This window comes from Lontra canadensis, unplaced genomic scaffold (genome assembly GCF_010015895.1).
Source record: "Lontra canadensis isolate GAN:19392208 unplaced genomic scaffold, GSC_riverotter_1.0 scaffold49, whole genome shotgun sequence".
Lineage (NCBI taxonomy): Eukaryota > Metazoa > Chordata > Mammalia > Carnivora > Mustelidae > Lontra > Lontra canadensis.
In genome coordinates this window covers 6,918,907-6,940,666 of record NW_022631043.1, presented here as the reverse complement: position 1 = coordinate 6,940,666, position 21,760 = coordinate 6,918,907, and the positions used below count along the sequence as shown (strand labels likewise).

General features: G+C 56.8%; 1 protein-coding gene across 2 annotated transcripts in view; it reads right to left on the bottom strand.

Moving 5' to 3' along the window:
* Window positions 1-11,226: 11,226 nt before the first annotated feature.
* Window positions 11,227-21,760, bottom strand: part of ST3GAL1 (ST3 beta-galactoside alpha-2,3-sialyltransferase 1) — a 33,373-nt gene continuing 22,839 nt past the window's right edge. For both annotated transcript variants that reach the window (XM_032873488.1, XM_032873489.1), the window contains 5 exons: window positions 16,769-16,965; window positions 15,679-15,858; window positions 14,399-14,444; window positions 12,862-12,981; window positions 11,227-11,648 (listed from right to left, as the gene is read on the bottom strand). In XM_032873488.1, the coding sequence (XP_032729379.1) occupies window positions 11,475-11,648; window positions 12,862-12,981; window positions 14,399-14,444; window positions 15,679-15,858; window positions 16,769-16,965 (717 nt within the window). In that variant the 3' untranslated portion in view covers window positions 11,227-11,474. The remainder of the gene's footprint in view (window positions 11,649-12,861; window positions 12,982-14,398; window positions 14,445-15,678; window positions 15,859-16,768; window positions 16,966-21,760) is intronic.

The following is a 21,760-nucleotide window of genomic DNA, read 5'->3' as shown; positions in this document are numbered from 1 at the left end:
CTAAAGATGTTGAGCACCTTTTCATGAGCACGATGTCCGTTCATATAACATCTTTGGGTAAATAATCTGTTCAAATCCTTTGACCGTTTTTAAATGGATGATCAGGTTGTTTGCCTTTTTGTTGTTGAGTGGTAGGAGTTCTTTATATATTCTGGAAATTATCAGGTAGTTGATTTGGAAATAATTTCTTCCATTAGTACTAGTTAGAAATAATTTAGAAGAAAAATTTTATGTGCTTATAGCTTTAACATTGCCTCATCTGCCTTTCTCCTTTCCTCCCCCTTTTTTCCTCCTTGTGTTTCTTCTTCCTCCTTCCCTCTTCCCCTCCCCTCCTAATTCTTCTCCCTCCACTCCCTCTCCCCTCTTTCTCCTCCTCCCCCCTCCTCCACCTCCTTCTTCTTCTCCTCCTTCTTCTCCCTCTTCCCCTTCTTCTTCTTCCACTTCTTCTGCTTCTCCTTCTTCTTCTTCTTCTTCTTCTTCTTCTCTTCTTCTTCTCCTCCTCCTCCTCCTCCTTCTCTCTCTCTCTCTCTCTTGCCCCCTTCCCCCACCTCTCTCCACAGAGAAAGAGAAATGACTTTATACTCCAGTAAGAGATTCTAGTCATAACCTTCAGAACTTTTCAACTCCTTTGGGATGCCTGGAGGGTTCACAGAGGAGCATCCCAAACTGTTCCTTGGTAGAATAACGGAGCTGGTCATCCTTGGAGTGATCCTTGCCTCCCACTCACTCAGAGGACCCCGCACCTGAGAGTGCAGAAAAGCCCTGATGGGGTCTTGGCCAGGAGTGGGTCCTGGCCGTGGAAAGCTGGGCCTTACCGTCATAGATCCTTTCCATTCAAACCAGGTGGTTCCTCACACATGCATCATGGGACTGTTGGGTGGTCCCAGTCACAAGGGGCTCACTGTCCAACTGGGGAGATAGTGGTTGGACTATGTGCAGAGCTGTGGAGCACAGAGGAGCATTATTAGGCTGGGCTCCACAGTCCCAAGTCCCTCCCCTTCTGTCTCTGTCTCAGCCAGATTTGTCACTAGTCAGCTCGAGTTGGATTACCTGTTCCTGGCTCAGAGCTGCTCAAGGACAGCGAGGACATGAAGCCCCGTACAAAATGTGCATTTTGTGTAAATGTACGTTCAACCACCACACCACGTATTGTTTTGGTGAGATGGTACTTTAGATTTCCCTACTCACCCCGGTCTACACCCTCCGGTGCTCTACATTTTCCTGAGGGGAAAGCCCAATGCCACCCAGATTCCCAAAAGAATGGGATCCTGCTGCCCTGCCTCAGTGTCACACCACCTTCCGCTTTGTGATTGTGCCACGCCCTCCTCACCTCAGGGCCTTTGCACCTGCTTGTCCCTGTCTGGCACACCCCTCCCACCCCTTCCTTGCTTGAGTCACTATCTTTACCCTTCCATCTCAGCCAAGTGGCCTCTTCCTCTAGGACGTCTCCCTTGACCTCCCTAGACAAGCTCAGCCCCAGGATGCCACGGAACTCTGAGCCTCTGTAGCCACATGTCATGTTTTCCAATGGCTGGTTTGACCATGTCCACTAGAAAAACAAGACAGTTACATCAGGGAAGTAAAGGAATGTCCTCCTGTGTCTGTCACGGTGCTCTACACTCCGCAAACTTGGATGGATGAATCAGTATGGTCCCTGCCCCCAGGCTTGCTGGAACATCTGTGCCCCCAGGCAGGGGCCAGACTGAGGTGTAATGCAAAAGGGGCCAGTTGGCAGGAGCAGAATCTGGCCCTCTTCTCATCTGACTGCCCTGGAGCCCTCCCACTTGTCCTCTGCACTCACGCCCGTGTGCCCTCGCCTGCTCAGTCTGTCACAGGGGGCCAGGGTCAGGATCCCCTGGACACTGTCTGCTCCTCCTCTGGCCAGGCCAGGCCCTGAAGGAAGCAGGCAGCCCATCTCCTCTGCCTGCTCTGTTCTGTGTATTAAATGTGTGCTAATCTCAGTGGCCGTCCTTCAATCCTGGCTTTCCAGGTCACATCGCATGCGGGCTCCAGGAAAAGGGAATTCAAGTCACACCTCTGTCCAAGGAACTATCAGTCTCTGAGCCTCATGCAGACGGTACTACTATCTTTTTCACGTGGCTGTGGGGAGACTTCGAGGAGAAAATGCCTGATAAATGCCGGGCAAACAGAAAGGACTCAGAAAACAGTAACGCTGCCCTGTTTGCCTTCTAGGCACGCTGTCACTCATATACATACATGCCCATTTTACAGATTAAGAAACGAAGGTTCCCAGAAATCAGGTTTTCACCCAGCTCACAAAGCTAATGAGTCACGGAGAAGGGCCGCCGCGGGAAGCCAGGAAAATTCCAAGATCTGGAGGTCTGTCTGGCGCGGCAGGCCAGCAATGTCCTGTGCAGTGACCGCGCAGAACCCTTCCAGTCCCTCCACGCTCGCTTGGGGGTTTTGACCTGTTCCAGCTGCGCCAAGGCTCTTCCTCCTGACCCAGTTCTCTTGGCCGAACACAGAGATATCCGTTTCCTTATCTGGAGAGCGCTGGAATTGATACTGAATGCCATTTTTTTTTTTTTTTTTTTTTTTTTTTTTTTTTTTTTTAAGTTCTGACCTTATACACGGGCTTGTGTGTTTTCTCCTGCGGTTTTCATCTGCTTTCCCGGGCCTGAGCAAACCCTGCAGAGAGCGAGCTCTGGTGGCAGATGGGTCCGTTGCGCCCTCTGGTGGCCGCCACCGCTAGGCGGCTGGTCTGCGCTCTTAGTGGAGGTCAGAATACGAAAGTTTTGGGGGGCTTGGGCTTTCCCAGAGTAGGACCTGTTCTACCACCTGGAAGCAGCCTGCGGGGGCTCATCTCCAAATTGCTTCAGTCTGGAGCAAAGCTGGCAGTGTCCTGGCCCCAGACTCTTGTGGGAAACGGAGGTTTCTCATCCTCAGCCAGGACTCAGGAACTCAGTACCTTTCTTTTAAGTCCTGGGCACACCCCTTCCTTGTGGGGATGTTACTCCACCACATAGAGGTTCAGGCTCCTCATTACATTCTCCTCCAGTGGGGTAGTGTCTTGGCAGGATTGTTGAAGAATTAAATGAGATTAAGGTAGCCAAACCCCTTGGCCCATGTGGACCCTGGTGCAGAAGGAACCCAAGGTCATTATTACCAATCTCCCACTCTTCCTGGTGTTTCTGCTGTCTGGCTACCTGCCTGAACCCCCTTGGAATTTCGTCTTCTGATGGCAAAGACCTTGTCTTGCCCCGCCCCAGCCCCCAGGGGCCCTTGGTGAGTATTTCTCAACTGATACGTATGTAAACATAAAGTGTATTCGTTTTCCCCACTATCCCAGGGGGCAGGCAGATCAGGAATCATTCCCACTTTGCAGAGAAGCCCCATGCCTGGATCTAGGTCTTGGCCTCTCGGGGCATGTCAGGGCCCGTGATCCAACCAAGCCCTCCTCATGGGAGGCCTCCTGGGGAAAGAAAGCTTCCGGCAATCTACAGACCTACACCAACCGGAGCTCCCTGTTTTGAATAAAGGTTCAGGAAAGCCAGTCCAGAGGCTATAGAACATAGAAGGGGAGGAGTTCTCAGAAGTCACGAGCAACCACGGGAAGGCGAAGCTGGATGTCTGAGGCTCTGCAAACCCTCAGGCACTCAGCTTTCTGGTTTATATAATCTGTAAACTTCTGGAAGGCTGAGAAAAGATATTCTCGGTTGATAGCACTCACAGCCCCTGGCTTCAGTCTTCTGTGCTCCAGGAAGTGTACCAGGCACACGCAGGGAGCTCCCTGGCCTTGCCAAGGGCAGGCTCGCTGCCCCGACCTTGAAGGCCTGCCTGGGGGTCCTGAGCCATCCGAGCCTCTGCCATCCGAGCCTCTGGCTGCTTCTCTCTGGCTCCCAGCAGCAGCAGCTGGGGTGAGGACCACATCCCCAGGGGCCCACACTCATGCTTCTGGACTTCATCCCCTGTCCTTTCTCCCCAAACCTTTCTCTTGCTGCACCTGCCATCTGGTTACACCACTGTCCCTTTGTGCCCTGGCATCTGCCATCTTGGTGCCTACTTGCCCTCATTCTTGGTGGACTTTGCAAATTCATTAAGCGTGGTTCTACCCAATTTTTGTTTGTATCCCAGTGACTTCCGTGTCCCTGTGGATCTCATGTATAGAACCTGCCCTTCAGGGCCATGGACGTCTACTCTCCGCCCACTTCCTTCCTCCACCTTCTGGCTCGCCATCACCTGGAACTCTTCCATCCTGAAGGCCACTCAGACGCCTCGTGCCTCATTCCTCCCTGAAGTCATCTTGGCCCTGGCCTTGCGGGGGGGCACAGCCCCATGGACCTGTGGCTTCCTCGCTCGCTCCTTCAAGCCTCCTTGTCCTGTTCCTCCTCCTGAGACTGTCCCCATTCACCTCCTGCAGTTTCTCATCCAGACTCACAGCCTCCTTGGTCTATAACCTGGCAAGGTCCAAGGCTCTGTGTCCAAGTGGTGGGGGTCCTCGGGCCACAATCCTGCCTTCCTGCCATGAGCTCTGAGCTAACAGAGAGACTGATCTGGGAGCCTGTTGCTACTTGCACTTTGGGTCCGGCTGAACTAGAGGAAGAGGCTGAGAATTGCAGCAAAATATCCCGTTGGCTCTTGCTTATCTCATCCAGCTGAACTGACTTTTCTCTCCCTGACTGTGGCTTCCCCCCTGCAGATGGCAGGCCAGCCTGGAGGGAGCGCCGTGGAGACCCAGAGGGGGCAGACGTTGGGGAACACTGCACTTCCCAGAACCAATATGGCGGTGGCTTCCTGAGCTCCTGGTGGCTGTGTTCACCTGGTGGTGGAGGTGGTGGAGGGGGACGGTTTCTGTTGTGTCTTCTTAGGACAGCACTAATCTCATCCAGGGTCCTACCTTCACAACCTGCTCTAAACCTGATCACCTCCCAAAGGCTCCCCTCCAAGTAGCAGTAACTTATGAATTTGGGTTAGGGCTCCAAAAAAGGCATCTAGGGGACACAATTCGGTCTATAGCAGCGGGTTAGAGTTGAGTACAGCCAGTCTCTGGATCATTCCGTGGCTCGCGGAATGTCAGGTGTGGCCCGCATTTCTGAGAAGCAGGTTACCTGGGATTCACCCATCCTGGGAGGACCCAGTGTTTCCTCTGGAGACGGCCAAGAGGGCTTCACCTTGTTCTGCGGGGCTCCAGGGCGTGGCTGGGTCCAGGGTGGGCTTTAGATGGAGCAGAGCGACAGGGGCACACGAATACATCAATATTGTCCTACAGATGGATATTGTGAAGTAGTGGTTTCAGAACCTGAGCCCCTCATGTTTTAAACCCTCATGTTTTAAAATAAGAGACAATTAGAACACTTCTTCCCAAAAACTTCTTTTAGATTCCATGAGCTCTTTGCTGAACAGTCAGGTGTGTGTTTGAAGCAGCCTGAGGGGTGCGCCTGGGAGGACCTTCCTAGGGTTCCCACAACCAGATCCTGGAGGACCTGCGTTTGTGGGATGCGTGGGGGATGCATGGGGAGGAGGGGTGTGTGGGGGGTGGAGGCGGGGAACACTGGCTCTTGGCAGGTGCCAGAGGGTCCTAAAGAAATATCTTTAGGTCCTCAGGTCTCTCTGTGGAGGGCCCTGGCTAGTTCCTTTTCCTTCCCAGGCTCCTTCCTGCCTGGGGCAGGGTGGCCCGGTGCCCACCTGGCTGAGCCTTCCCAATGGAGTCTGCTTGCATGTGTCGCCACCTGGTGGCCGCTTCCCCACCTTGCCGCCATAATGAGAGCTCCCCCAGGAGGGAATTTGGGGGAAGCTGGGTCTCTAATGGAGGGGGATGGCGGGAGAGAAGTGTGCTAACACTGTCTGAGAGCAGGCGCTGATAGCGGGAGGATAATGAAGTGATGGGGCCGAAGAGGAAAGGAAAAGCTAAGAGTTGAATAAACCACTTGGGAAGCAATCAGAAGTAACACCAAAGCCCCCAGCAAAGGGGGTAGGAGCCGGGGAAGAGGTGCCAGAAAGGGGAGGGGGCGAATGAAATCAGCCTGGGTGCCCCAGCGGGCCTCACGGTTTTGCTATCATCTCCTTCTTCATGCACGAATTTGGTTTAATAACAGCTATCATCCACTTGGGGCTTCTTGGTCACCAGAGTCTTCTTAGCCTGTGGCTTGTGTTAACACATTCCACCTTCTAAGGGGTGTATCCCATCCCCCTGACTGTCCAAAAGGGGCTCAGGCACAGAGAGGTTAAGGAACTTCCTTAAACTCACAGAGCTAATAAGAAGGAACGCAGGCGGCATGACTCCAGGGCACCTATGTTCCTCTCTGCTCCCCTCCGCTCTGAGGGCTGCCCTCACAGGGTCACCGCAGACCAGCTTCCCAGACAAGCCTGGGAGATGTCCTCTTGGGAGGCAGTGGAGTGACAGGGAGCCCCGGATCTGCCGAGAGGAGGCTTGCTTTGAACCCCACCTCTGCCCTCAGCTGGCTTTAATTCTCTACTCCTTTGCACACATGGAAACCCAGGCAGTCCTGTAGGGCTGCTCTGAGAATTCAAGATTGTGTCTAGGGAGGTGTTGTGCAAGGTGCGACCGGCCACACAGATTGCGGGGTGGTACTATATCCACCAAATTTACATTGCAGAACCCCAATCCTGGATTTCTGGATCTTCTCATGAGAGATTTGTGCCCACTTTGGATCAAACTTGGATTCATCCACGGATGTACCCATTTATTGGAGGAAAAGCTGAACCCTAACTCAGCCCACCTGGGGCCCTGGACAAGGCTGTTTCACTCAGCAAAAGCGTGGAGCAGCTGGTGCACATCTTCTAGGGCGGGTCTCCTGAGTTGCTCCCTCCCTTTTTTTTTTTTTTTTTTTAAGATTTTACTTATTTATTTGAGATCCAGTAAGTATGAGTTTGGGGAGAGGCAGGGAGGCAGAGGGAGAGGGAGAGGGAGAAGCAGGCTTCCTGCTGAGCAGGGAGCCTGATGCGAGACTCAATCCCAGGAAGCCAGAATCATGACCTGAGCCAAAAGCAGACAATTCCCCACCGACTGAGCCACCCAGGCCCCCTGAGCTGCTTTTCTTCTTGATCTCACACCTCCTCTGATGGCTGGTACCATCGTGTCCCGTTTGGCAGAGGGGGCAGCCGAGATCCAGAGAGGTTTGGGGACCCACCGGAGTCACACAGCAGCAAGAGGCACTGCGGCATCTGAGAGGCTCATGCTCTGAAACTCTGGGCCCGTGGTCGGGGCAGACACTAACTGAGGCGGCCCCCAGCAGGTGAACCATTGGGGGCCTTTTTTAGGACTGAGAGTAAGCCCACTGGAAGCTGTGAGGGGAAGGAGGAAGGCACGGCCCTCGCAGAAAGACGACGACCACCCCCGAACGATAAAATAGCTTTGTTTTAATTCACTCTGATTTGGATCACTGGAAATATTCCACAATAAATAAAACAGAGCAGAGGCTGGGGCAGGCAACTCTTGCTACCTTCCTTCAAAATGCACCCCGATCAGCGTTCAGCTACCACACAGACACGGGATCGAGGCAAGAGGAAAAACAAAGTAAATTTCTTAAAAACACCAACAATGAACCAAACATGATTGCAAAGAACAGAAAGTGCTCAAGAAACTTTGGCTTTGAGGTGACTCTAGTGAGGGCCAGGCGCCGGTGGGCAGCCGTGTCTGTCCCCCAGGGTGGCCCCTCCTGATATGGACCCGGAGGGAAGCTGGTGTCTGGCTCAGGGCCGCCCGCAGCAGGGCACAGAGGGCAGTCCTGTCCTTTGAGAGAAGCGAGCAGCAGGGTCAATTTCAACACCAGGGCCGGTGAAAGCAGACTCTCTCTTGAAACCCGTCAGCCCAGACCATGGGAGAGGATGACCAGCTGGTGGCCCATGGGCACATTTGCTTCCAACCAGAGGTCCATGATGGACATGACAATGACCTTGAGCTCTCCATAGGGGCAAGGGCAGTGGCTCATGATGGCTCACGGCCAGCCATCTTTGGCTTGTGCTTCCCTGGAGAAAGTGGACGGACGGTGAGTTCTTTTCTGTTTTCCATTTTTGTGTTCAGGCTGCCTCGAAGAGAATTGTTAGACCCAAACAGCAGGGTTCTAATATTCTCTGTGATTCCACTGCACCCCGGAGCCAAAGGCCCTGTCCTTCTGGCAAGTTCTAACTTGCAAGGATCGTTCTCCCCACCTTCTTGTCTGGCTTCCCCATTTTCAGTCCTATTTTCTTCAATCTGGCTTCTCCCACTAAGCGCATGCCCGGAAAAGCATCGCTTTAAGAACTTCCTTGTCTGCCCAATGGCTCTGGAAGGCAGACGCTACAAACCAAACCCTCCCTGCTCTCTGCCCTAGCAGGTAGATGGGGGGGGGGGGGCAGAGGTGATGGTGTGGGGGATGGGGATGGGAGTGGGGATGTGGACCCAGGTGCTGATTTTGCAAAGGTGACTCCAGCTCCAGAAAAATCAGTCTCCTGGCCCCACAGGGGTTCGGGAGGGTGCTGAGATCTCGCCTCCTCCTTGGCCCCAGTCTTTCTGGCCTTAGGCTCACACTGACTGCAGGTAGGGACTCCTCTGCTCTCTGCCTGGGGCCCAGGACTGGTCTCCAGGGAGCTCTGGACCTGAGGAGCAGATGGAGAGCCCTGGGCTGGGAGCCCAGCACTGCAATGGACCCTTGAGAGCCTCCCTTGGGGACCTCACACCAAATGCTCCATGGGAAATACTCTGGCTGGATTCTCAGACCCCAGGGGAGGACACCAGCAGTCTTAAGCCCACCCACGCCTTCAGTCCCAGCCATGACGATGGGCGCTCTTCCGTGAAGACCCTGCCCCCTGGCTAAGCCAAGGAACACAAAGAGGTGTGTGCTGGGGCGGGGGTGGGGTGGAGAGCAAGGTTGTCTCCCCCATGGGAGGGATGGCGGAGAAGGGCAGACACCGGAGCTTGCCAGGGCCACCAACACCAGCAGCCTCAGGAGGAGCCCAGCAGTGAGAGGCTAAGCTACCAGAAACCTCTACCAGGTCACCATTCTCAGAGATGCTGGGTGGAACCCAGCAGGGTAAGGCCACCCCAGGATGCCTCAAACGGAGAGCAATGACATTCTATTTCTGCTCCAAGTGTTTGACTTGTGCTTTCCGTCACAACTGGTTCACTTTTACAAGTCACATTCCTTCTCTGGGCCTCGCTTTTCTCCTCTGTGAAATGGGAAGCCGGGAAGGCCTCTCAACAGCTTGAAGGGCCCAGCGGGAGGGAGGGAGAGACAGCCAGGACCAGGCAGCTGAGCTGGACCCCTCCTCACTCTGGGGACCCGTTCTGACTCCGCCAAGCCCAGAGGCATATGGCACGCTCTGAATGTGTCTTCTGAGTGGACTCAGCTCCCGGGACTCGGGGAGGGGCTCAGGAGTCCTTTCTGCTCCCTGTCTCAGGGGACACTTTTTCAAGGGATGAATCAGCCAACCAGCAGACACCTGCTTTAGTCTTTGGGGATTTATGATCAGAACGATGACCTCATCGTGACGTAGGAGCCTTGATCGGTCAACAGAGTCTTACATTCTGGAGGATTTTCAAGCTGGAACAGGTTTTTGTTTGTCAGCTCGCTGTTACTTTGCTTTTTGTAAACCACTGCCTGGGTTCTGCGTCTCTTGAGAATCTAGCGAAACCTACAGAACCTTCCCCAGGAAAATGCTCCTACGCACAGGCTTGGGGGAAACACACAAATGGGGCGTGCTATTTCTGGGGGCACTTGTAAACTGCCTGACACCCTCTGTGGCCCCTGAGCTCCCCAGATGCCTCCCTCCCTGTTTACAGAAGGACAGACTGAAGCCGGGAGAACAGAGCTCGCCAGAGTACGGCAAACTCAGGAGACAGGCCCCATGGCTCCAGGGACCGGCCCGCTTCCCTCTCCCCGGGGACACCGTCATGCGTCCTCAAAGTCGCAGTGACCTGGTAGGAAAAGCTCTCGACAAGAAAAGTGCTTTCTCCGATTCAACGTCAGTAGCGGGAGCCGACCATCACCGTCCTCCGGCAGGTGCGACCCCACTCCCCACCTGGCCCCAAGGGGGTCCCACTGCGTCTTGGAGATTCTTCGCCTGAGACTGAACACAGTCCGCAAGGACAGAGAAAGAAGGTGGAGCTGAAGGGAAGGAGGTACAGAGCTTCCATGAACCTACCAACCCGGAACCCCGGGATCTGCCCAGTGGCAAACCCCAAGCCCTAGATGCCTCCCACCCCAAAGCTGAGGATTCCCATGAGAATAGATTTAAGCTCCCTGTGCCCCGGCTGCCAGCTGAAGCAAGAGCAAGCTTAATTAAAACATCAGGACCAGCCACAGAGCCCCAAAGTGCACACAATCTCAGGTGAATTAAAAAAAAATAAAAAGAATCAATAAATAATCAGGTAGGCTGATGAGGACGAACCAGAGCAGCGTGGGGGTGAGAGGGTGAGGTATGTCTTCTCCCGCTCTGAGGGTCACGTTCTCAGGACGGCCCTGCCACCCCCAGGACACTGTGCAGGTGGCCAGGAGGGACTTGGCCCAGAGCGTGGGCTCCAGGGGAAAGTGCTGGCTGGTGGAGGTTCTGGGCGTGGCCTCGGAAGGTCACAGGCACCGAATCCAACCATTGGTGAACATAAGAATGACCTCCTACGGCGGATGTCCTTCTGGACAGTGTCGAGTATCATCCTAACTTTGTTCCAGATCCGGCACCACCCCAGGAAACTAGAAAAGATGTCCCCGGCTCTGGAGCAGGGGAGTATGAGGCCGGGGGTCCCCCAGTTCCCGAGTCAAGGCTTTTGCCTCATTTCAGCCAATGCGCACATTTCTCCCCTAAACACAAAGGCACATGGAAGTAGTCAGATCTGCTGTCAGCCATGATGATCGCAACCAAGATCGATCACTCCAGGAGATGTCAGCTTGGGAAGAAATCCTCTGCGGAGTCTGCAGCACTTGGCCATGAAGACCTTCGGGCTGGGGAGCCCCTCCCGGCCACCAGAAACGAGCTTGGGGAAGACAGCACAGGTGGGGTGGTCACGCCAAGTGAGGGAGGGGGCAGGCATCGTGCAAAGAAAGGTGCCGTCTCACCCCCAGGGTCCATGTGGTCCAATGGGGCCCTGTCCCGAGGTCCTCCTCACTCGGAAAGATCCCAGACAGAATCAGAATCTGGGACTCAGCCCCGGACCCTGGGCAGAGGAAAGTCTCTGCCCATCCCCCCTGGGAAACTGTCCTTCACTTGGGAGCATAGAGTCTTTGGTGTCTGGCCCCCTCAACCAGAAAACAAAATGACTTGATTATTTGGAGACTGGACCTCCCCCTTGTCTCCCCACCTTCTGCCAGCTCCAGGACAGCCCTGGGGTGGGGTCTCCCCATCGAGGACCAGTCCTGAGACTCGCTCTGCAGATGCTGTCAAATGCTGGGTGCAAAAGGCCATGAGGGGCCCCGGGACACAGCTCCGAGAATGGCCCTCAAAGTCCCCTGGGCAGAACGGTTCCAGCGTGAGGCTGGGGCTGGCCACGGAGAGGCGGGTTCCGGGGCTTCCCAGCAGCATCATCTCCCCTTAAATATCCGGATTTTATTGATGGATGCCAAGGTGGCCGTCACGTTGGACTCGAAGTCTCCATCGTGCACCCCGGTCTTGCGAAAAGCCCCTGCCGATGGGTTGTTCTCCCAGTAGTGATGCCAGTTCCCCTTACTGTCTGCCCCGAAGCCGTACAAGTCCACCTGCGGGGGCAAAGCACGGGTCAGAACCACACAGCAGTGAGACAGGTGGCACCTCTAAGAAGGGGTGCCTGCGGGTAACCCCCAAATCTGCAAACACAGCGTCCGAAGAGTCACATAAACCCCTCTCCCCATACACCCTTCCAGTTCCTTGCTGGACCTGCCAGGGGCTTTGTGAAGTAAAAGCAAGTTCTGTGAAAGTCAAGTGTGATGCCAGAAGGCACGATGGGAGGCCCTGAGGGAGCTGGGGCAGGGGGACCTCCACCCCAGGGCTCCAGGAGATGGGGGCAGGGGGGAGGAGAGCCGAGGGAGGAGGGAGGTGGTGGTGGTGAGAGCAAGGCTCCCAGCTCTGCCTTACTTTCTGGTAGAGCCTGAAACTGCCAAACGCCTGCTCAGAGCCTCACTTCCCTCATCTGGAAGATGGGGCCAAGAGGAACGACCCCATTGAGGCAGGTGGTGGGTGCTGATTGTCTTCTTCCCTGAGGCTAATTTCCACGTGGTGCAGGGGCCCTCCCTGGCCAGTGGGCAGGGGCGGGGGCTTTCCAGTATGTGACAAGCATTTCCTGAGCACTTCCTCCATGCCCAGCCCTGCGCAAAGTACATCAGAGCTCAGGCAGACCTTCATCGCGGCCACCTGGGGGTGCTGGGGCAACGAGACGAGACGCAGGAGTCAGGTGTCAGACCTCGGAGCTCTGACTGACCATGAGCACCAGGGAGGGGCGGGGCGGGGCGAACCTCAGGGCTCCCGCCCACACAGGAAGGCGGAGGCCAAGGACTCCAGGCATCTGTGACAGCAGGTGCCATTTGAACTGGGTCTCGAGAGATGAGATGAAGATGTCTAGGAAGGAATATTCAAGGGCCCTCCAGGGTATGATCTGCCCGGTGATTCTGCCCCCACGTCTGAGATTCCACCCACTGGTTCCGCCCCTGCCTTGGGAGCCCGCGCGGAGGGAGCCGGGACCCTTGCTCCCGAGACTGTGCCCAGCGAACACTGCTACCCTGGGCAGCCCGCTCTGAGAGCGGCGCTGGAGAGTCTCGGCGCGCTCCAGCGTGGAGATCGGCATCGGAGCTTCGGGAACAAGAGCTCTGTCGGGGCCCCGGGGTGGGGATGGAGGTCAGCGCGATGGCAGAGGCTCTCACGGACACTCTCGGAAACGTGGCAGGAGAAGCCCTCATGGGTGGCTGGGTGGGCACGGGGCCGGGTGGGGGGCCGTACCTCATCGCAGATGTGAAGCGAGAAGATGACGGAGAGGATGCCCGTGGACGGGTACCGCCCGTGGCCCTGCAGCCAGCTGTCGAAGACGTACTTGATGAAGGCCGGGTGGTAGATCAGGATCTGCGGGAGGACACAGCCCTTCATGAGCTGCTTCGAAGGACCCCTGCGCGCCTGCGAGTCCCCACCCCCCACTGTTGTGGCCTTAGGAGACGGAGCAGTGCCCAGGATGAACGCCCCCGAACTCTGGGCCTGACACGTAGTGGGAAGGACCCGCAGTAGCCTAATCCCGGGGCGGGGGATGCTAAACCACAACTGTGAGACAGAGACAAATTAAGCAGCGACACAGTAAAGACCCGGAAGGGAGAAGCCTCGCTGAGGAGGAGACGGCCGGGTAACATCCCAGTCAGGCCAGGAAGGTTACAGAGAACAGCACAAGGTAGAGACAGAGACAGCCCTGTCACCCGGCAGGAAACACGGGCACGGGGACACCCGTTCTGCCAGCAACGGGACTGAATGGTCTCCACGCCGTCGTAACATGGCCCCATGGGCGAGGAAACAACTCAGAGAGGCTAAGCGAGGCGCCCAGCGTCACACAGTCAGGCTGGCTGAGCCGGGAGGGGTCTGGTATCAGACCGGCCCTTAACACCACGGCCCCCACCCCCGCCGCCGCCGGGAGGACAGGGAAGGAGACTTCTCAGGCAGTAGATGGTGTGCATGTGTGTCCAGGAAGCCCAGTGCCGGACCCCAGGAAGAGACTAGAGCAGAGGACCGTGAGGGCTCCGCCGAACTGTTCATCTCGGCCTGGCCTTCAGCCACAGGCATCTGGGAGGCTCTCCCTGCTTCCCACTCAGCCCTCCAGGGATTCCCACGTGGCTTCTCCCCAGGGCCGTGCACCCGGCGTGAAGGGCAGGGGCTGGAGGCGTGGGCAGTGCTCCAACTTCAGACACACCACAAACGAGCTGTGTGTTCCCGAGCAAGTCACTTGGCCTCTCTGACCCTGATCTCACCGGGTGAAAAGCACACGGGGTGTGCCAAAAACAGTGTGGTAGACACTTCACTTCTTTCCTCCTTCTGCCTTTTGCCCAGGTCCTGGCCAGCCCCATCCCGGGGGCACCACTGGGGAAGATGGAGTTGGGGGCCGAGAGGTGAGGTCTGGCCTTGAGAAGCGCACAGCGTATGTACAGCACCAGTGTGTACTGCAAGGCCGCGGGCACCCGCATCCCCGGAGGGCCGGAAGAAGCCCAGGTGGCTGGGCCACCCCCTCCCTGCAGAGTTTCTGACACAGCAGGTCTGGGTTGGGCCCGAGGGTCTGAGTCTAGGGCTGTATCCTAGCGAGGCTCCTGGGCCAACGTCCCCCATGGAGAAACTGTCCCAGGATCTGTCTGTGGAGCAGGGAAGCTGCCTAGGGGCTCTGGCATCCACCAGCCCATGGGCCCCGGGGGCTCTTGGCAGCCAGGTGCCGGCAGAAGGGAGATGGGGCTCTCCACCATGGAACTGAGCCTCAGCTCAGAGGACAAGGGCCTGAGCCTCGACTTACCTTATTCTTTTTCACTTTGATCTTTGCGGGGACAGGAACATAGGTGCTGCAGGCGGAGAAAGAGCAGGTGGTCAATGTGGCTTGGGGCCCAGGCTGCCTGCATGCCCCTGGGGGGGTGGATCCTAGACAGGGCAATTGGGACGCCACCTCCTCCTGTAGCAGTGGCCCATATGGACACCAGAGGGCGATCTTGGCTAACTCAAGAAAATTTTCAAACTGCTGCTCCCCCCTCCCTCCACAGAGGTTGAGACTGGGGGACTTGCCCCTAGCAAGCCTGAAGGAGCACAGCTCAGGGCTGCGGCCCTGAATGATGAGCCCTACAAAGACGCCCTTTCCATCTGCGAGGTTACATGTGCCCCAAGATGAAGGTGCAAATGCCCAGCCACCTGGCCTTAAGTTAGACCTAATGGGGGCAATTCCCGCTCCTGATCCTGGGGTGGGAGGAGAGAGCAGCTGAGCGCAGGCCTGGCCCCCTCACCCCTGCCCAAGCCCACTTCCCTCACTGCCTTCCTGAGAGGGCGGCCCCCAGCTTCCTGTACCCCAATCCATCAGGCTTGCTGGCCGGGCCTCAGACTGGGAGGCTTCTGGCCATTTGGACAGCAAAGCCCCTTCTTTCCAGGAAGAGTAGGGAACTAGGAATATGACCCAGATGCGAGCCTGGCTCCCAGGTAGGGCTGTGTGCTGGGGCAGGCCTCTGTGTCCCGGAGAAGGGAGGCGAAGGAATGAGCAGTGTGGGAATTCGAGGAGACAACCAAAGCCCAGGGTGCAGGGCACTGCCTGGGACGAAAAAGCCACTCGGATAGGAGCCCCAGGACGGGCTGGCACGCTGCCTCCCAGCCTGCCCCCACTGCCATCCATGGCTACTTTTATAGCTTCAAAAGCAGGGGCGCTGTCCCCTTCAGGGTGCAAGGCAGAGACAGGAAGGGGGCAGAACAGGACTCTCATGTGTGGGGAGTTCTTTCCAAGTTCTTTCCAGCGGGGCCTATCCTCCCAAGGAGTTTCCAGTAAGCCTTGGAGGCCTGTCCCGGAGTCATGACCAGGGGGATCGTGGGCACCCATGGATGTTTGGAGCCCAGAGAGGGAAGGGACCAGGAGCTGCTGCAGGCCGGGTAGGGCCAGGGGCCGGCAGTCTGGTGCATTCCAGAAGCAAGTCTGGTGATGGGGAGGGGTGTTCTAGTGTGGGAATAGCATGGTGGGGGGAACTGAGGATCCGTGGGGGGGGGGCGTAGACAACGGCCTCCACTCCAAACCCCTCCCCGAGTCCCAGCCCCGGGACTCACTGAGAGATGGTGCCCGTGGTGGTGGCACTGACCACCCACTCCAGGTCGGTGGTCTTGAAGGGGACCAGGACCATGCTGACATTCTCCGCCAGCTCCCTGAAGCTCTCGGGGTACACCAGATGGTGAGTGGTCTTGCTCCCAACGTCCATCTCAAAGCCCACCGTGGGGGCCTTGTTCATCCTGGGGGAGAAGGGACAGAGGGACACGCATCGCATCACACGGGCGCTGCTTCGGGGCCCCAGCTCCCTCAGCTGTGAAACAGAGATGATTAAGAGGCAGCTAGAAAGCTTCTGCTATCTCTGTCTTTTCCAGGATCTCCAGCGAGCCTGACTGTTGCCACTGTCGCGGACCTACCGTGCACAAGGCACCCTTCCAACCCAGGAAGGCGCCGTGTTTCACCATAATGACAGCCACGCCCGGGAGGTATCCTGTGCTCCTATTCCGTAATGGAAGAAACCGGAATGCCAAGAATTTGTCCCAGGACACAGAGCTAACAGATGGCAGCCTTGATCGCGGGTCTGTCTGACCCGGAACCCAAGGGTGCACGCCAGGTTCACGCAGGCTCCAAGAAGCCAGCCTCATGCTCTGAGCACATAAATGCAGAGAGCCCAGGAACAGGAGACTATTCTAGAAGGTGCCTCGGGAACAGCAGCCCCACTGTTGAGTGAGTAGTGGGGTGGAGATTACAAGAAACCCAGGATACACGTCTTCCCGGAGGATCTATTTTATTTGGAGATAAGGAAACATATTTGTTAAAAGTGTATAGTTTTATTATGGCTTAGATTCCAAAAGGGGGCCGAATTTCATAGATTAAACCAGTCTTCATAGAAATCTTGCCCTCTCTCCGGGCCCCTATGGGCCGACCTCCTGGCCTGCTGGCTTCCTCCCTTGTAGGATTTCCCAGCTGGGTCCAGAGAGGCATGGCCGGTCCACCTCCTTCTTACGATGCACCACTGGGGAAACTGGGGACCATGGGAGGCAGTGGGGGTGCTGGGTCCATGGGGAAGTCTGGGCATGCCAGCACGGGGGTCCTGACCTCCTGGTCCTGAGCCGAGGTGTCTCTAGTGGCTCCGAGGGTCCAGGCACTCACCTGAGCACGAAGTCGTGGCTGTCGATCTGAGGCCCATACCACGATTCCCTCAGGTTGCCGGAGTTGCCCACCACGGCACAGCGCCGGCAACCCACAGACCTCTTCTCCAGCAGGGGGTCCACGTTCCCGGGCACCACCTGGAACAGCTCCCTGATGGTATCGTTCAAGTTATTGGGCTGCTTCTCCCGCTGGAGCTTCTGCGGGCCGAGAACAGAAGGAGAAAGGTCAGCCCATCTGTGCTGCCTCTGGCTGGGGCCACTCAGCCGCCCCCATGCTGGGCCCCAAGCGCCCCCCCTTGCGCTCAATGAGCCCCTCCCTGGCACCTTCCTTTCTGTTGGGCACCTGGAAGCCCGGGAGCCACTCAAGGGGATGGGAAAGAGATCACTTCCTCATTCTGCAAATGCTTTCTGAGCCCTGGCTATGTGCCTGCAACTCCACTGGCCACTTAGGCAATGACACTGGGTGAGAGGAGAAGGGTCAGGCGACCCTCCAAGGCCACCTCCCTGGCCTTGGCTCCCTTCATCCTCCTGCCCATCTCCTGGGGACCACTGGGCTCCAGCAAGACCAAAGAACCAGCCCTTTGCTGGATGCATCAAGGCTTGCGACGTCGGTCTAGCACCTTGTCGGCGTCCTCTGAGACTAAGCTCCAGGTTTCCGACTTCCTCACTCATGGTAAAACCGGGAGACCTTTCCTAAGCAGTGTCCCCTCTGACCCTGTGACCAACCTCAGGGCACACCGCGTCCCATCTGAACAGCAGACAGGGACACTGTGGGGCCCAGACTGCTTGAACCATGTGTCCCACATCCAAACCAGGATTTGAACCGAGGCCTTCGGAAACCCACTTCACAGTCTCTCCCACAATACTGCCCTGTAACAGACCATTGGAACCTTGACCTTCAGAAAGCCCAGTCCCTGGGGCTGCGGGGGCTGGGGTGGGGTGTGTTGGGCAGGAGAGGGGGCTGTGGGGGGAGTCCCACCAGCCTCTCCCAGCCCTAGCCCCAGCCCCAGGTTAGTGGCTGGGAGAGAAAAGAGAGGTTACAGCTTGCTGTGGCCATTGTCCAGGGGATTCGTGGCGGGGTCCCTGGGGGGGTACAAGCATGCAACCCCTGCCCTGAGGTGGAAGGAATCAGATCTCCAAAGGAGGGGCACACCAGGGGTGTGGATTCTCTAGTGAAAACCTTCAGCGTCTCCTCAGACACGCCGCGGGAGAGCTGCAGGCAACAAGATCTGGACCACTCGCCGCACCCCCAGGAGGGTATAATAAATGAGAGAAAGCGAAATAACAAGTGTTGGAGAGGATGTGGAGAAAGGGGCACACTCGGGCATTGCTGGTGGGCATGGAAAGTGGTGTGGCCACCGTGGAGAACCCACATAGAACACCACGGAAGCCACAGTTTCCGCTCCCAAGTCTACACCCGAAAGGACTGAAAGCAGGGTACCGCACAGAGCCCTGCACACCCATGTTCACAGCGGCGTTATTCACCAGAGCCAAAAGCTGGAAAGCGACCCACATGTCCACTGGCAGGTGACTGGATGAAATAGGTGTGGCACGTCGCGCAGCCATGAGCAAGAAGGGAATTCAGCTCATGAGTTGACTCAGTGGGGAGTCTGTGCTTCTCCCTCTGCCTCTGTTCCTCCTTCTGCTTGTGACTCCTCTTTCTCACAAATAAATAAAATCTCAAAAAGAAAAAAAAAAAAAAGGAAGCGCTGGGACTTAGAAACACGCTTATTGACCTAAGCCAGACACAGCAGGACAAATACGGTAGGATTCCACTATATGAGGTCCCCTGGGGAGCCAAATGCATAGGATGGAAGGTGGAAAGGCAGTTAGCTCGGGAGGGGGGGAGGAGGGAGGGGAGTTTGCGTTGAACAGGGGCAGGGTTTGTGGGCACAACAGAAAAAATGCTGGCTCTGGACAGTGGGGTTGGTTGTATAACAGTGGGAACATCCTCAATGCCACTGAGCTGTACACGTACAAATGGTCACAACGGTAAACATTATGTTATGTACATTTCAACACAATAAAACAGAACAATTCCCAGATTAAACACGTGCTTGCGATAAGATCTCCTGGGGCAGCTCCAAGCTCCCAGATGGGCGGCCACCCAGGATCTTGCTAATTCAAAGGGCCTGACTCAGTGGGACTGGGCTGAACCCAGGATCCCACACTTCCAAGGGGCTCCTGGGTAGTGCTGCTGGTGCGAGTGGAGGACCCTGACCACACTGTCCTGCAGGCACATCCCCGTGGTCTGAAGTCTCGAGGCCCTGGGAGATGGGACTTAGGGAGCACAGCACTGTGGTGTCTTAACCCGGCTATGGCTGTCTTACTCATTTTTAATGGCCCATTTCAGAAAAAAAAAGTTCATTTTAAAAGGAAATCTCCCATCCCTACTGCAAGTGGAAAGCAAGGATTACTTGGCAGAAGTTAAAAAAAGTAATCACACCAAACAATGTTATCTGATTCCCGCTCAGACTGTCACTGGCCCGGGCACGCTGCCCACGCTTCGCTAGAAGGAAGGTGGCACGGGACTGGACAGGTTCGTCACCAAGCACGGGGGCAGATTAAAGTCCTTGCAACTGCACAGCAAGAGAATCACTGCGGACTCCGCGGACTCCCTTCCTCGTGCTGGGATGTGAGGGTCTTGAATGCCCGGCCCCGCCATCACCTGGAATCTCGAGGCCGGCTACATCCTGTCGGCGACTTTGAATCTGCTGTAGTGCTTTGCTGTCAGGAGTGGAGACGGAGGCCCAGAGGGGAGAAGGGCGAGGCCATCGGGCACATGCACCCACACGTTCCGCTGCCGATCGGAACCAGCCAGAGCTTGGGTGGGAAACTTCTGCAGGAGAACCCTACCTCGTGCACCTGCCCGCTGGGTCGGATGGGGCAGGGCCCTCAGTGCTCATCTGTGTCCCTGTGCCCGTCTTCCTTGGGAAGGGATACTCCAATTTCCCTCTCGTAAGGGACAGCAAAGGGACCACTAGGCTGCTAACTCACCCGCAGGAGGGAATGCTGAGAAGTTAAAAGACAACCTCCCTGTCTCACTCCTCCGCAGGAACTTCCAAGTATCCTTCTTGGTCAGCGCCCCGCAGGAGCCTGCCCACTGGGGGTCAGCATCCCGCAGGAGCCTGCCCGCTGGGGTCAGGGCTCCTGGAGGCCACCCTGTGACTTCAGGCAGGGCTGGGAAGCAGAGGCTGGAGTCAGAGCTGCAGCTGCGTGGGGTGGGCACTGACCGCAGTGAGGGAGCGGGAAGGGCGGGGGACACGATCTCCATGACAGGGTCTACTTCAGCGGGCGGGGACCAGGGAGGTGCACGTCCTGGCACACTCACACTCAGGCCACAGATGGGGAAGAACTATAGGGGAGCCCTGAGGCATGATGTCTGGCCTTCTGCACCTCCTGTCCCAACGCCCTGAGTGTGTTGGAAGGACGTACCCTCTCCCCACCCCTGTCCTGCCTTTCTGCTCCGCCAGTGAACCTTCCTCCTCCTTCCACGTCCAGCTCGCCCTGCGGCACCTGGGAGGCCTCCCACAGTCCCCCAAAATACTGGTCTCTGCCTTATGCATGTGCTTGGCACGCAGGACCCTCGCCACAGGCATCGTGTAATCCCCGGCTGCCGTGGGCTTCTCTGTCTGGCCCCCTGGGCGTCTGAGCAGCAAGCACAGACAGACAGACAGACACCCACTCAGGGTGCTGAGCAAGCACATGATCTCCACAGGGGTTGACACCCACCAGACCCATCAGAGCAGAGCCCCCCATGTTCTAGATGCCGCGTGCGGTGGGCAAGTTAGAGCAGGCTCATGTGCCCACCTGTGAGCCCTCGTCATTGGTGGAAGCCTGTGTTAAGTGGTTCTTCTTCTTCCTCTTTTATTTTTTTTAAGACTTTATGTTTTTATTCCAGAGTGAGGGAGAGTGAGAGAGAAAGAGAGTGTAAAGAGGAAGGGAGAAGCAAACCCTGGCTGAGCAGGGAGCCTGACGTGGGGCTCGAACCCAGGACCCTGGGATCATGACCTGAGTGGAAGCCACCCAGGAGCCCCCCGTGGTCCGTCCATGCCAGGCCCCCCTCAAAGAACTTCACAGGCATTTCCTCATTCACTCCCCATAACTGTCCTATGAGCAAGGTGGTATGAGGTACCCATTTTACAGCTGAGAAAACTGAGGTTCAGCGAGGTGGAGTGGATGGCCCAGAGGCCCCAAGATAGCCTGAATACCCCGGCCTGACTCCAGAGCTTGTCTCTGAACTGGAACGTGATCCGACTGTGCCCCTCACCAGTGAGGCAAGCCTGACAAGTGGAAAACGAGGTAAGGGGTCCTCACAGGGTGTGGTGAAGCTGGGGGTGGGAGGGCAGTGCCTGGAATTGTGGCCTGGGACCCGAACAGAGCGGCACCTGGACAGGCGGGGGGTATTACTGTCTTTTGTGCACTGAGCATAATGCTTGCGGCAGGAAGATGTGGGCGGGGCAGAAGGCAGGGGCAAACGGAGTGGGTGGGCCCAACAGTGTGTGGAAATGTGGCCGCGGCAGAGGGGACCCTTGTCCTGGTGACTGGGACAGAGGCGGGAGGAGAAGGTCATGGGCAGGTTGGGGCCAGCCCAGGGGTGGCCCCGTGTGATTGCTCCTGTCCTCCTGATCCCGCTGGAGCTTACACCTGCCCTGTCTCCTTTGCCTACCGGGATTGTGATGCCCATTGATGGCAACCTTGAAGCTCAGAAGCGGGGTGGGAGCTCGGGACCCTGCAGTTCTGGCCTCAGAATCCTCCTGGCTCAGCTGGCTGGCGGGTTTCCCTGACACTGCATCCACCTGTTTCCCAAAGAAAGCATCCCTCCTTCACTGGGCTGGGGCTCCCTCCCACAGTCTAAGTAGGAGAACATGGACTCTGGTCATCTGCTCTACCCCAGGGCTCCCAGGGGCCTAGCACAGAGTGAGTCTAGGGAGAGTGTGGGCTTGCCTTCTGGGCCCCGTGGCACCAGCCACCTGCCGCTGGCTCTCTGCCA